Source organism: Vombatus ursinus, unplaced genomic scaffold, assembly GCF_900497805.2.
Source record: "Vombatus ursinus unplaced genomic scaffold, bare-nosed wombat genome assembly UNPS02014946.1, whole genome shotgun sequence".
Taxonomy (NCBI): domain Eukaryota; kingdom Metazoa; phylum Chordata; class Mammalia; order Diprotodontia; family Vombatidae; genus Vombatus; species Vombatus ursinus.
This window is the reverse complement of record NW_020954724.1, coordinates 2,570,380-2,582,590: the sequence shown is the minus strand read 5'-3', so window position 1 is coordinate 2,582,590 and position 12,211 is coordinate 2,570,380. Positions and strand designations below refer to the sequence as shown.

The following is a 12,211-nucleotide window of genomic DNA, read 5'->3' as shown; positions in this document are numbered from 1 at the left end:
TCACCTTCTTAAAAAGCAGCAGTTTTTGATGTGTAAAATGAGAAGCTTGGATTATTTGGCATCCCTTCATATCCGTTCTGGATCTGAACAATATCATCCTAGGATTTCAGGAAGAAAAACTCAAAGGGTATCGCAGTGGAAGGTTGGGGCAGGAGAGTAGTCTGGTTCATTTGAGCATAGAATAATTTGAGATGAGGCTACAAAAGGTGGAATAGCCAAATATTAATGGGCGACTTTGACATTCAAGCAAAAGAACTCTCGACACAGTAGGTAGCAATTGAAGATTTTTGAGCAGAGGACTGGTATGGCCAGATCTCCATGGGAGAAAGTTAAAGCTAACAGAAGTTTCAAAGATGAATTGCAAAGAAGGGAGTCAAAGCATGAAGACCTATTGGCCAAATCCAGGCAGATGGTAATGAAGATCTCTTCTGGATTAGTAGGAGTGGGGAAAAGGAAGAGGCAACATATGGAGAGATATTTAGAAGTAGGTAGGACTTGAGAACCCATTAGATATGAGAGGTGAGAGAGAAGGAAATGTAAAAGTTAACTCCAACATTAAGATAGGGAAACAGGCTAAATGATGGTACCACAAGCAAATAGTGAAGGAAAAAAGAGAAACATCTTTAGGAGGAAAGATTATAAACTTATGTTTTGGACTTGATGAGTTTTGGGGTCCCTTCGTACAACCAGGTGGAGATAGCCTATAGGCAGGTAAAGACACAGGCCTTGAGCTCTGGGAAGAAGTCAGCTCTGAGGATAGACTTGGGAGGCATTTACATAGGTAATAACTGAAGTCCTAGGAGTTAATGAAATTGCAGAGGAAAAGAAGAGACAGAGACAGAAAGACAGACAGACACTGACAGAACCTTGGAACCAGCAAAGACACAGAGGAAACAAGTAGAACCAGGAAGGTGGCTTTTCTGAAGTCAAGAAAGTAGTGATAGGTATTGTCAAAAGCTGCACAGAAATCAAATGTCATTAAGTTTGCTGATCTTTGAAAAGTTGATTTCAGTTGAGGGGTAGAGGTAGAGATAATGCCCAAATGTAAGGTATTAAAGGGAAAAGGGGCTAGTAAGGGCATGGAGACATTGGGTATAGACAGCTTTTTCAAGAAGTTTAGATGATACATTGCCTAGAACTGGTAGGCGAGTCAGGAGAAGGCTGTTATTTATTTATTTTGGGTTGGGGACACCAGGGTGTTTGTAGGCAGCTGAAAAGGAGCCAATGAAAAGAAAGAAAACAAAGATGCTAGACAGCTGGGGGATGATTTATTTGATTGCTGGAGCATGACCCAGGAAAAGGGAGGGAGGAGAATGAAGGGCACAGGAAGAAAAAGTAGCCTTAATACTGCCTGCATAGAGAATATCTCTCCTGAGACTATCCAAAAAGAGGAAAAAGAAGGGATTGAGGAATTGAGACCGGGAGCTGAGGGTGTTCAGGTCACACAGCCTCAGTGTTCTCTTAAATAAGATGTCATCTCCTATAATAATGTGAGGTTGGGGTGGGCTTCTAAAGGTGAGAGGAGGTAATTTTAATTTAGAAATTTTTGATTAAACTTGTAGGTCATTGGCAATATGACCTAAAGGTATAACCTGGGATTTGTAAGCTGTTTTGTTTTTTTTTTTTTAATTTGACAACTCTATTTTAGTATAATTGATTTCCTTAGTAATCCCATGTATTTTATTTAATGCATTTAAAACCTTATTTGGAGAATGGGTCTGTGGGTATTACCAGGCTGCCAAAGGGGGTCCATGACACAAATAAAGAATGACACAATTTGTATCCATGACATGAATAAGAACCCCCTGATCTAAGGTTATCTCCCTTCTGTCCTCTATCTTTTGTGTATGCACCTGTTTATTTATAGGTTGTCTCCACCATTAGCATGTAAACTCTTTGAGGGCAAAGACTTTTATGTGCTTTTGCCTTTCTTTGTATCTCTAGCACCTGGCACATAGTAAGCCATTGATAGGTGCTTTTTGATTGATTGTGGTCAGTATTAGAATGACTCATCCATTGCTATGGCTTCTATAGACTTGTTCCAGCTGGGTCTATTCGCCTAGCTTCTAGCAGCTCCATTCTCATTTGAAAATGAACCTGGAGAACCAGAGACATTTGTACAGGGAGCAGAGACCAAGCTGAGACCTCGAGCTGCCAGGAACAAGTAAATAAATGGCTAAATGAACAAATAGTATATACTTGAGTCTAGTCGATTTGTTTTGTCGCTTGGAGGTTTAAAAAACAGTCTGTGTGTGCTTAAAATTAATTAAAATTAATAGCTTATTTATACCTACAGGTTCATTGCATCTCTGTAATGAACGTTATCTTTGGAAAATATCGTGGTCTCTTGAGAATTAGAACCTTACAGCAGCCTCACTGCTGTAGTGTTTATGATGAAAATAATTTAGTCAGGCACATAGCAGATGCTCACATGATGGCCCACTGCAGAATACAAATCAAATTTGGGAGCAGCCAGACATTTTTTGAGATTATGGAAGATTTTTTTTTCTGGGAGCTTGATAAAATTCAAAAAACTATTTCAGGCTCAGGAGTAGGCATTAAAAACACCCAAGAAGTTCTTCTGAATGTGAAGGTGAATTATTAGCACAACATCAAGAATAGAGACTAGGTGGTTATTGGTTTCTTAGAATAATGCAGGATGATCCTTCACATCTCAAATGGATCTTTTCTTTTTTTTAAATTAGGGAACATTAGCTACATAAAGGCTCTCAACCTTCAAAAATTTAAATTTTTCAGATTTTTTCATTGATAAGAAAGTGATTTTATTATATAAATAATAAACTTACATGTGATATTTTTAGCTAATCTATTTCCTACATAAAAGTATTAATTTTGTAATTATTTAACTGTCTCATTTTGAATTAATATGTAGCAAGTTTATCTTCTTTCCTTTTTCTGTTGAATTACTTATCTACATGTGTGTACATATATGTATAAGCATATGTGTTTATTAATCCATACTATAGTGAGAATACCACTGGAATACAAAATCTAATCCTGCCTCCACCAAAGCTAGTTGTATGGCTTAATAGCAATCTCTCTGACTCTTAGTTCCCTGGGATATAAAGTTCAAAGGCAAAAATCAAACAGCTTCTGACTTCAAGGAACTTAAATTCTACCTACTGTCTTATTTCTGCATTGATGCTTTGCACCCTCAGTGCCTAGCCCAATACCTTTCCCGTAGTCAGTGCTTGGTGAATTTAACTGAATGTATTGAAAAGATCATAGATTAAAATGGATTTCATTTTATTCAACTCAGTGATGGATTCGAAGTCAGAGGACCTACTGGGATTTTAATCCTAACTCTGCCACTTACTATCAATAACAGTTTGAAAAAAAAAAATCACTTAATTTTCCACCCCAAATCTCTATTTCCTCATTTGTAAAATGAGACTGAAGTAGTTGACCTTGGAGGTCCCTTCTAGCTCTAAATCTACAGTTTTCACATATGTCCCCTTTTCTCCACTCACATAAGGCATACCTTAGTACTACTAGACTTCATCACCTCTCACCTGTATCACTGAAATAACCTCCTTGTGGTCCACCTGGCTCAAATATTTCCCCTCCTTGAACCATGTTCCATTCAATTGCCAAAGTGATTTTCCTAAAGCACAGGTCTGATGGTATCTCCTATGCTATCCTGTTTTCCCACTCTCACCTAGGCATCTAGATAGCACAGTGTTGGGCCTGGAGTCAGCAACACCTGAGATCAAATTAAGTGTCAGACACTAGGTCTGTGATCTCTCAGCTAGTCACTTAACCTGTGTTTGCCTCCGCTTCCTCAACTGTAAAAGGAGGATAATAATGTCCTCTACCTCACAGGGTGGTTGTGAGGATTAAAGGAGATCATATTTATAAAGCACAGTGCCTGGAACATAGTAAATGCTTAATAAAAAAAATTTTATTAATTGGCTCTGAACTCCATTCATTTTACAGATAAGGAAATTGACACCAGCCTGGTTATGAGACTTGTCAAAGTTTCATGTCACATATGGAGCAGCAGAGCTGGGTATTGAACTTAAGTCTTGTGATTCAGAACCTAATGTTCTTTCTACTACACCATGTCATGGAATCATTTTTGTTGTGTCCTATTCTTTGTGAGCCCATTTGGGGTTTTCTTGGCAGAGATATTGAAGTGATTTTTAGCTAATCTATTTCCTTCTCCACATGTGGCCCTCTAGGTCCTCATTTCCTTCTCCAGCTCATTTTACAGTTGAGGAGCTGAGGCAAACAGGTGACTTGTCCAGAGTAACAAAGCTAGTAAATGTCTGAGCCCAGATTTGAACTCAGAAAGATGCGTCTTCCTGACTCCAAGACCAGTGCTCCATCCACTGTGACACTTACCTACTTGTTTATTCTATGTGAAGGGGGGCAAATGACTGTATTTTTGCATTTTTTTTCTTTTAGATACTTTTTTTGCTTTCTATTTTATTAAATCTTTATTTCCTTTGTTGTTCCTTTTGTCATAGCTTGTCTCATCCCAGTGAAACAACCTTCTATAAGTAAGAAAGTCATCATTGTCTTGGAGAATTTGGAAAAAGCTTCATTATCTGAGCTATTAGGAGACTTTCTGGCACCACTTGAAAATCGTGGCACTGACAACCTCTGTACTTTTCAAAAAGGTAGAGAGAACAAATCAGGAAGCCTTCATCTCCTTACATTTGGATCCTAATAGTCCATGTGATAATTTAAATGTCTGTCCTTATTTTAATGGCTAAGCTTTCATTTGTTCCATATTGTGGCCTATATGAAACTTGATTGTTATATCCCTGTTACTTTTGGTTCATTTTTAGGAAATGGAACCTCTGAATCCTATTACTTTCACGAGAACTGCTTTCTGCTGGGGACAATTGCCAAATCCCGTCTCCAGGGTTCTGATTTGTTGGTCCAGCAACATTTCCGCTGGGTTCAGCTAAGATGGGATGGAGAGCCAATGCATGGCTTGCTACAGAGGTTTTTAAGAAGGAAAGTTATAAATAAGGTAATGGAGAAGCAGAGCTAACACATTGGCCTATCCGTCCAGTGCTCTGAATGAAGTATTTAGTAAGGGCTGTCATCTCTAATTGACTAAATCATAAGAAAGGTTGTACTATATTTCCTTTATTTTAGTATGTGAATTATGCCATGAATATATACATGAATGTATATAGATTTATACATGTGTATAAAATACATTTCTATACATATGCATAAATCATGTAAGTAATTTACACACACACACACACACACACACAACATGAGAACCATTATAGCATAGTTGATAAGGGAGCCAGTCTTAGAGGCAAGAAGATATGGATTCACGTTCAGGTTCTGATATATACTTGCTGTATAACTATGGGCACTTATTATTCACTTAACTCCTCAGTGCTCCAGGCAGATTTGTTAGACTAGATAAGGGTGGGGAACTGGCAGCCTCAAGGCCACATGTGGCCCTCTAGGTCCTTAAGTGAGGTGCTTTGACCTAATCCAAACTTCATAGAACTTGGATTCAATCAAAGGGCCACACTTGAGGACCTAGAGGGCCACAGGTTCCCTACCCCTGGACTAGAAGTTGCAAAGAGATTACCTATCTACATCACTTGATGGAGTTCCATACATTGATAAAATCACAGATTTGGACCAAAAGATAAAAATTTTAAAATACACATTACATGTGTACATTAATTTTTAAGTAACATTTTTATCATGTCTTCATGGCTGTCAATCTGAAATAACTAATTAAGCCAACTAGTTTTGTTTTGTGCTCTGTAGTAATAGGACCAGAAGTTACATAGTCCCTCAATGAAATCCATATGTTATAGAATATCATATTATCATATTCATTAAAAATGCCATTGAATGTTATAGGAAGGGGCACTATCCTTGAAGCTTAGCCTGAGGGCATAGGTCAGGATTTAGTTATATAAACAGTGGAAATAAGATTTTGTTAGATGAGCTAAGAGTTTTGCAGTTTTCTTAGTCTTAGGCATCATAAAAAAGATACAGTTGCTGCTAGAAAATTAGCATTTTTACTAAAAAGTTCTTCCCACCAGAAGATTGATTGCCCAATGAGCATTTTATGGCTTATGACCAAATGCACTACACACCTACAAGCCAGGTGGGCAGAGATTAGTGGCATGTGTCTGAGCTCCTCCTATTATTGATATTTTTACAGCCTCATCATGATTAAAATATGAATTACATTGCTTCAAGTCACATGCCCACATATGGAATAGGCCAGATTTCATCCTGCAGCATTGGCATTATTTCAGGCAATAAGTGAAGTGCTAGCTTTTTTTTTTTTTTAAAGACAGCTCCAAGCTTCATATACTGCTCTCTTTTCCATTGTGTCTGAATGATTAGAGGATGAAAGAGAGGAAGAAGGGGGGGAGAGAGAGAGAGACAGAGAGAGACCAGCAGTGTTTTCATTTACAAAAGAAGCAGATCAGATAGATTAATAAAATTCATTCTGGAGGGAAACATAAGAATGAACAGCAACTGTAACATATCAGCAACCTTAGAGGAAGGTAGGGTTGGGAGGGGGCTTCTTAAACTTTTCTGGGTCTGGAACCCATTAGCAGCCTGGCAAAGCTGGTGGAGCCCTTCTCAGAATCATGTTCTTAACTGCATAAAATAAAATGTATTACAAAGTAAACCAATTATATTGAAATACAGTTATCAAAATTTAAAAAAAAAAAAGAGTTCACAGACCTCAGGTTAAGAACTCTGACTTAAGGTAAAAAGAACAAATCTTAATGGCATTTAACTGCCTCTTGTTATTAATTTCTTCTTTCACCTTCTTACCATCATGTAAGAAAGCTGGGTTTTTTTTTTTTAGAAAAAGATCATTTTTCTCCCTGCAATTCTTTTAAATTTTTCACTTTCACATCTGTTTGCATAGTTCAGTACTACACATGATACTTTTTAGTATTTTATTTTTATTTTTCCCCAGTTACATGTAAAAACAATTTTTAACATTTGTTTTTAAAACTTTTGAGTTCCAAACTTTCTCCCTTCCTCCTTCCCCACCCCCACTCCTCATTGAGAAGTCAAGCAGTTCAATATAGGTTATACATGTGTAGTCATGCAAAGCATTTCCATAATAGTCATGTTGTAAAAAAGAAAACAAAACAAAAAAACTCCTTGAAAAATAAAGTAAAAAAAAAAGTATGCTTCAATCTATATTCAGACACTATCAGTTCTTTCTCTGGGGGTGGATAGCATTTTTCATCTTGAGTCCTTCAGTGTTACCTTGGATCATTACTACACATGATTTTTAATCTTATTGGTTTCTGGAATTCCTTTCAGCCGTGCAGATCAATAGAGCTCTAGACGTGGAGTCTGGAAGACTAGAGTTCAAATGAAGCCTCACACATTTATTAGCTCTGTGATCTGGGAAAGTCACTTAACTTCTGCCTGCCTCATTTTCCTTATCTGGATAATTATGAGAATAATAATGTAAAATGAGAATATGTAAAATGAGAACATATACTTTATGGGTTGTTGTGACCATAGAATGAGATAATATTTGTAAAGAGCTTTATAAAACTTAAAATGCTACATAAATGTTTATCATCATCATCATTACTTCTGCACCTTGGTAGAGAGTTTCATGAGTTGTTATGCCCCCCCTCCAAAAAAAATCACTTGGTAACCAATTTTTTGGTGATAAGCTTTTCTAAAGCTAACTAGTCTGGTCTCGAACTAGAGTTAGTTTCTGGATCTGTTACTGGCTGACTGGCAGATGCCAGAGTTGCTACTCTGAGGGCCAGACCTCTGGGAATCTCAAGTCACCTCCACACCATGGAGTGTGACTTGAACCATAAATTGATTTTCAACAATGTCTGGATGCTGTAATATTCCTCATTTATAAATCTTGATCTCAGAATTCATATGGGAATGTTTCCATGAGAAAGATTATGAAAAGAGTCAGGGGAGCTGTATGTAGAAGCGATAGTTAGAAACAAAAATATTTATAAATGATAAAAAAAACCTGAATTTTCATGGTACCTGTGTTCCTGGATAACCTCCCCCCCAGGTCTCTTATTTTGCTTTATTTCTGCCATGCCATAACTACATTTCACATTTCCTTCCAAAATTTAATCCTATCTATTTGACATTGCAGAGATTTAATTTCATCAAAAATGAAAAAGAAAAGGCAGTTACTATATCATATTTCACAATAGTTTAAAAGTTTCGAGTTCCTTAAACAGTAAATAGTCTGATTCATGACCTCAGTATAAGAAGATATAGATAGTTTCCTCCCTCAAAAAATGATACTACCATAAGGATTATGTAGCATGTTGCTGAAAATTAGCACTTCTTTTCAAAGTGAATATAAGCCACTTTAATCTGGAAGACATGCTTTGCATTCTTATTCATTCTTAACTCCTTAAATTTACAAATATTGCTACTTTAGGTAATTTTAGGTAATTTAGATAAATTACTATGTTAGATTAAAAAAATTAAAAAGTTACTTAACCAGTAACTGTGATACAAGGCCAACGTATTACAGCTACTCAGGAATATTCAATTTTATTACTTCTACCAAAATGAATGTCATTGAATCCATATGAGCTAACCATTAGTTTAAATACTTCCCTATTTAAGAAATAAGATGAATTCCTGAATTCATTGTGCTGTAAATCTATAAATCTACATAAGGTCAGGTTACTTCAAATTAAACATGTTACCTCAAACTTAGGCTACCTATCCTACAGTGAATTTTCTCTCCTTGAAATCTCAGTACTTCAAAAGTTCTGAGATTTTGTCCCTATGGGCATTGCTGACATTGACAAAAATCACAAATCTTTCATACTTAGTAAACTTTTATTTAGCACTTACTATGTGCTAAACACTGGGGAGAAAAAGAAAAGTAAAGGATAGTACCTGCTCTCAAAGACCTCACAATTTAATGGGAAAGAATATATGCAAATAACTAGGGACAAAAAAGGTATATACATGATACATTGCAATAGACTGTAAATAGACAGTTTTTATTCATTTCTTGGGCCAAAAATATTATCCACTTGATAGCTAAGCCTCTATTAATGAGCTTCTATGAATGTAGAGATGAGTTGGTACTCAGCTCATAGATATCTCTGCCCCTGTACTCTGGCCTGTAACTCAGGGTTGCCTCCAAACCACAATGAGGTATGAGAGTAGAACAACAGCTACTACCCAGTAGAAAAAGTGGTTAAAAGTGATTTCTCAAAAGAAAAAAGGTACACCATCAACAATCACAATTTAAAATGCTCCAGATTACTACTAATAATACAAATGCAAATTAAAATGAGTTTGAAGTTCCACCTCACACAGTCAGATTGGCAAAGATGATAGAAAAGAAGAAGGGTGGTTATTGGGAGGGGATAGCTATGTTACCGTCCTGCTGGTAGAATTGTGAATTGCTGGAAAGAAACTTGGCAGTCTGCCCAAAAATGTGATTAAATTGTGCATGTCCTTTAACTCAGTGATATCATTACTGGATATACTTCAATAAGATCAAGGCAAGAGGGAAGGGATACATTTGCACAAAAATATTTATAGCAACTGTTTTTGTTATAGCAAAGAACTGGAAAGTGAATGCTTATGACTTGGGAAATAACTAACTGTACAAATTATGGTAAATGAATGTAATGGAATGTAACTGTGCTATAAGAAATGACAAAATGAATGAATTCATAGTAATCTGGGAATATGAATTAATTCAGAATAAAATGAGCAGAACTATTTATACTTTGACAACAATATTATAAAGGAAGACAGCTATGATAGATTCAAGAACTCCAATCATGAGTCCTGAAAACCCATGAAGAATCACGCTTCTTGCCTCCTGATAAAGGTGGTAGACTAGAGGGGCTAAATGAGACATATGTGACCAATGTATAGATTTGTGTTGCTTAGTTTTTCCTTATTTGTTACAATGAAGAGCTTTTTTTTTTTATTGGGGAAGAAGAGAGACTTATGAGGGCACTTGAGGGAAGTCATGATAGTGATGCAAAAAAAGAAAGAAAATAACATCAATAGAACATTAAAAAGATCAATCAAAATGAAGTTCAGAAGGGGGAAAAGACAAAAATAGAATTTCATAGTATCATATACAATCTTTTTTGTTTTCTTTTTCTTTTGTTGTTTTTTTAGGGTAAGGTAATGTTTATGTTTGTCAAATTTATAATGAAGAAAATTTTTTTAATTAAAAAATTGTTTTAAAAATCAGATGGAAATTACATTCAATTCTATCTCCCCCACCAGAGAATGTGTGGTGTTTCCTAACCACAGAAGAGAAAGAAACACTATATTGTCCCTCACTAATTTTATCTAGGATCTTATCTAGTCAGAAAACTTGAGTTTTGGTTTGAGGAGGAGCTTCAGAGTCTGAGGAGTGCTTTTTCCATCCTGCCTCCCCCACCAGTAGTTCATTATTGAGAGAAGGATCAACACTAAACATCATTCATTTCAGATTGAAAGGGAAAGTATTCATCCAACACACGGGCTTTCCAAGACCTCCCATAAAACTTCATTCTGTACTTCTCTAATGTTCTTGTCATGTAATATTTTGCATTACTATTCTGTACTTGTTTTCCTATCCATCCCTTCTAGACTCTTTAAGTTTCATGAAGACAGGGGCCATGTCTTATTTTAAATTTATACCTCCCTCTATACCTAGTACCAAGTTCTAGACACAGTGGAGACTTAATAAATATTAGTCATTGCCTGCCTTCTACCATCCTTCTCATGTCTGCTGTATCCAGTCCACTTTCAGTCTGGTGATAGGTAAGTTGAAATTCAGCCATGTTTATTTTGCTTTGTTTTCATTTTTTTTCAATTAACAAATATTTATTTTCCCTCCCTCTCTCCAACCCTGTCCCCAATTTAAAAAGAAAGAAGACAAAAACAAAAAAAAAACCTTTAACATATATATAGTAAACAGAATTCACACATTGGACATGTTCAAAAACATGTCTCATTCTCCATCTTGAAACCAAAATTTCTCTGTTACAAAATTTGTAGCATACATCATCCCCAGCCCCCTGGAATTGTGGCTGGCCATTGCATTGATCAAAGTTCCAAAGTCTTTAAAAGTTGTTTGTCTTTCAGTCTTGTTATGGTATAAATTGTTCTCCTGGTTCTACTCACTTCACTTTATATCAATTCATGCAAGTCTTCCCATGTTTCTCAGAACTTTTTTGTCTTTTTTTAATAGCATAATATTATTCCATTACATTCATATACCATAATTTCTTCAGCCATCCCCCAATTGACAGAGACACCTTTGGTCTCCATTTCTTCACTACTACAAAAAAAAGCTGCTATGAATATTTTTATACATATGGGTTGTTCTTCCTCTCTTTGATCTCTTTTGGGTATAGGCACAATAAAGGTGTCACTATATCCATCAAAGGATATTAGCCACATTTTTATTGTTTGCATTTTTTTAACTAATAGTTTTACAAATGTCTTTATAGATAAGTGAAAGGGACTCTTTCGAAGCCAATAAGACTAGATTAAAGCCTGTCTTGTTTTCCTCTCTTTCTAGTTCAGAGGTAAAGTGCCCTCACCCTGTGACCCCGTGTGTAAGGTCATCGACTGGACTCTTACTGTCTGGCACCAGCTGAACTCCTGTTTGTCTCGGTTAGGCACACCTGAAGCATTGATTGGGCCAAAATATTTCCTCTCTTGTCCAGTAGTTCCAGGACATGCTCAGGCAACAGTGAAGTAAGGGACTTTTTTCTTTGTTTTCAAGTTCAAAGGTGTAGATATGGATGGCTTGTAGAGAGAAATTGTGATATTCAAGGTGGGTGGGGAATTGTAGGCAATCTGAAGGCTATGTGGAGATGTATTTGTATGGGAATCTCATTACTACTTACTTTTTACTTTTTTTGCTGAATTTTGAATTTCAGACTCTTCATATATTCAAAAAGAATCATTTTAATGAGGAGAAATGTTTTTTTTTTCTTATCAAGGGATTTAGGGGAAATGTGTCAGTAAGAACCTACTTCTTTTTTCTTTGAGTTGTTAATAGTTATAGGAACTGGAAACAGAAGTAGGAGGGACCTTAGAGGGCATTTAGCCCCCACCTCCTTATTTTACTGATGAAGCCTAGACAGGTAATGTGGCTTGCCTAGGGTGAAAAGTCCTAAGTGGCTAATGTGGGATTCAACCCCAAGGTTACCCTGATTCCAAGTTCAGCATTCCATCTAATACCCTAAAC

At 36.3% G+C, this 12,211-nt stretch overlaps 1 protein-coding gene across 2 annotated transcripts in view; it reads left to right on the top strand.

The window, feature by feature from the left end:
- CTTNBP2 (cortactin binding protein 2) overlaps window positions 1–12,211 on the top strand; it is a 196,785-nt gene that overhangs the window by 136,123 nt on the left and 48,451 nt on the right. For both annotated transcript variants that reach the window (XM_027845036.1, XM_027845037.1), the window contains 3 exons: window positions 4,491–4,643; window positions 4,815–5,002; window positions 11,537–11,715. In XM_027845036.1, the coding sequence (XP_027700837.1) occupies window positions 4,491–4,643; window positions 4,815–5,002; window positions 11,537–11,715 (520 nt within the window). The remainder of the gene's footprint in view (window positions 1–4,490; window positions 4,644–4,814; window positions 5,003–11,536; window positions 11,716–12,211) is intronic.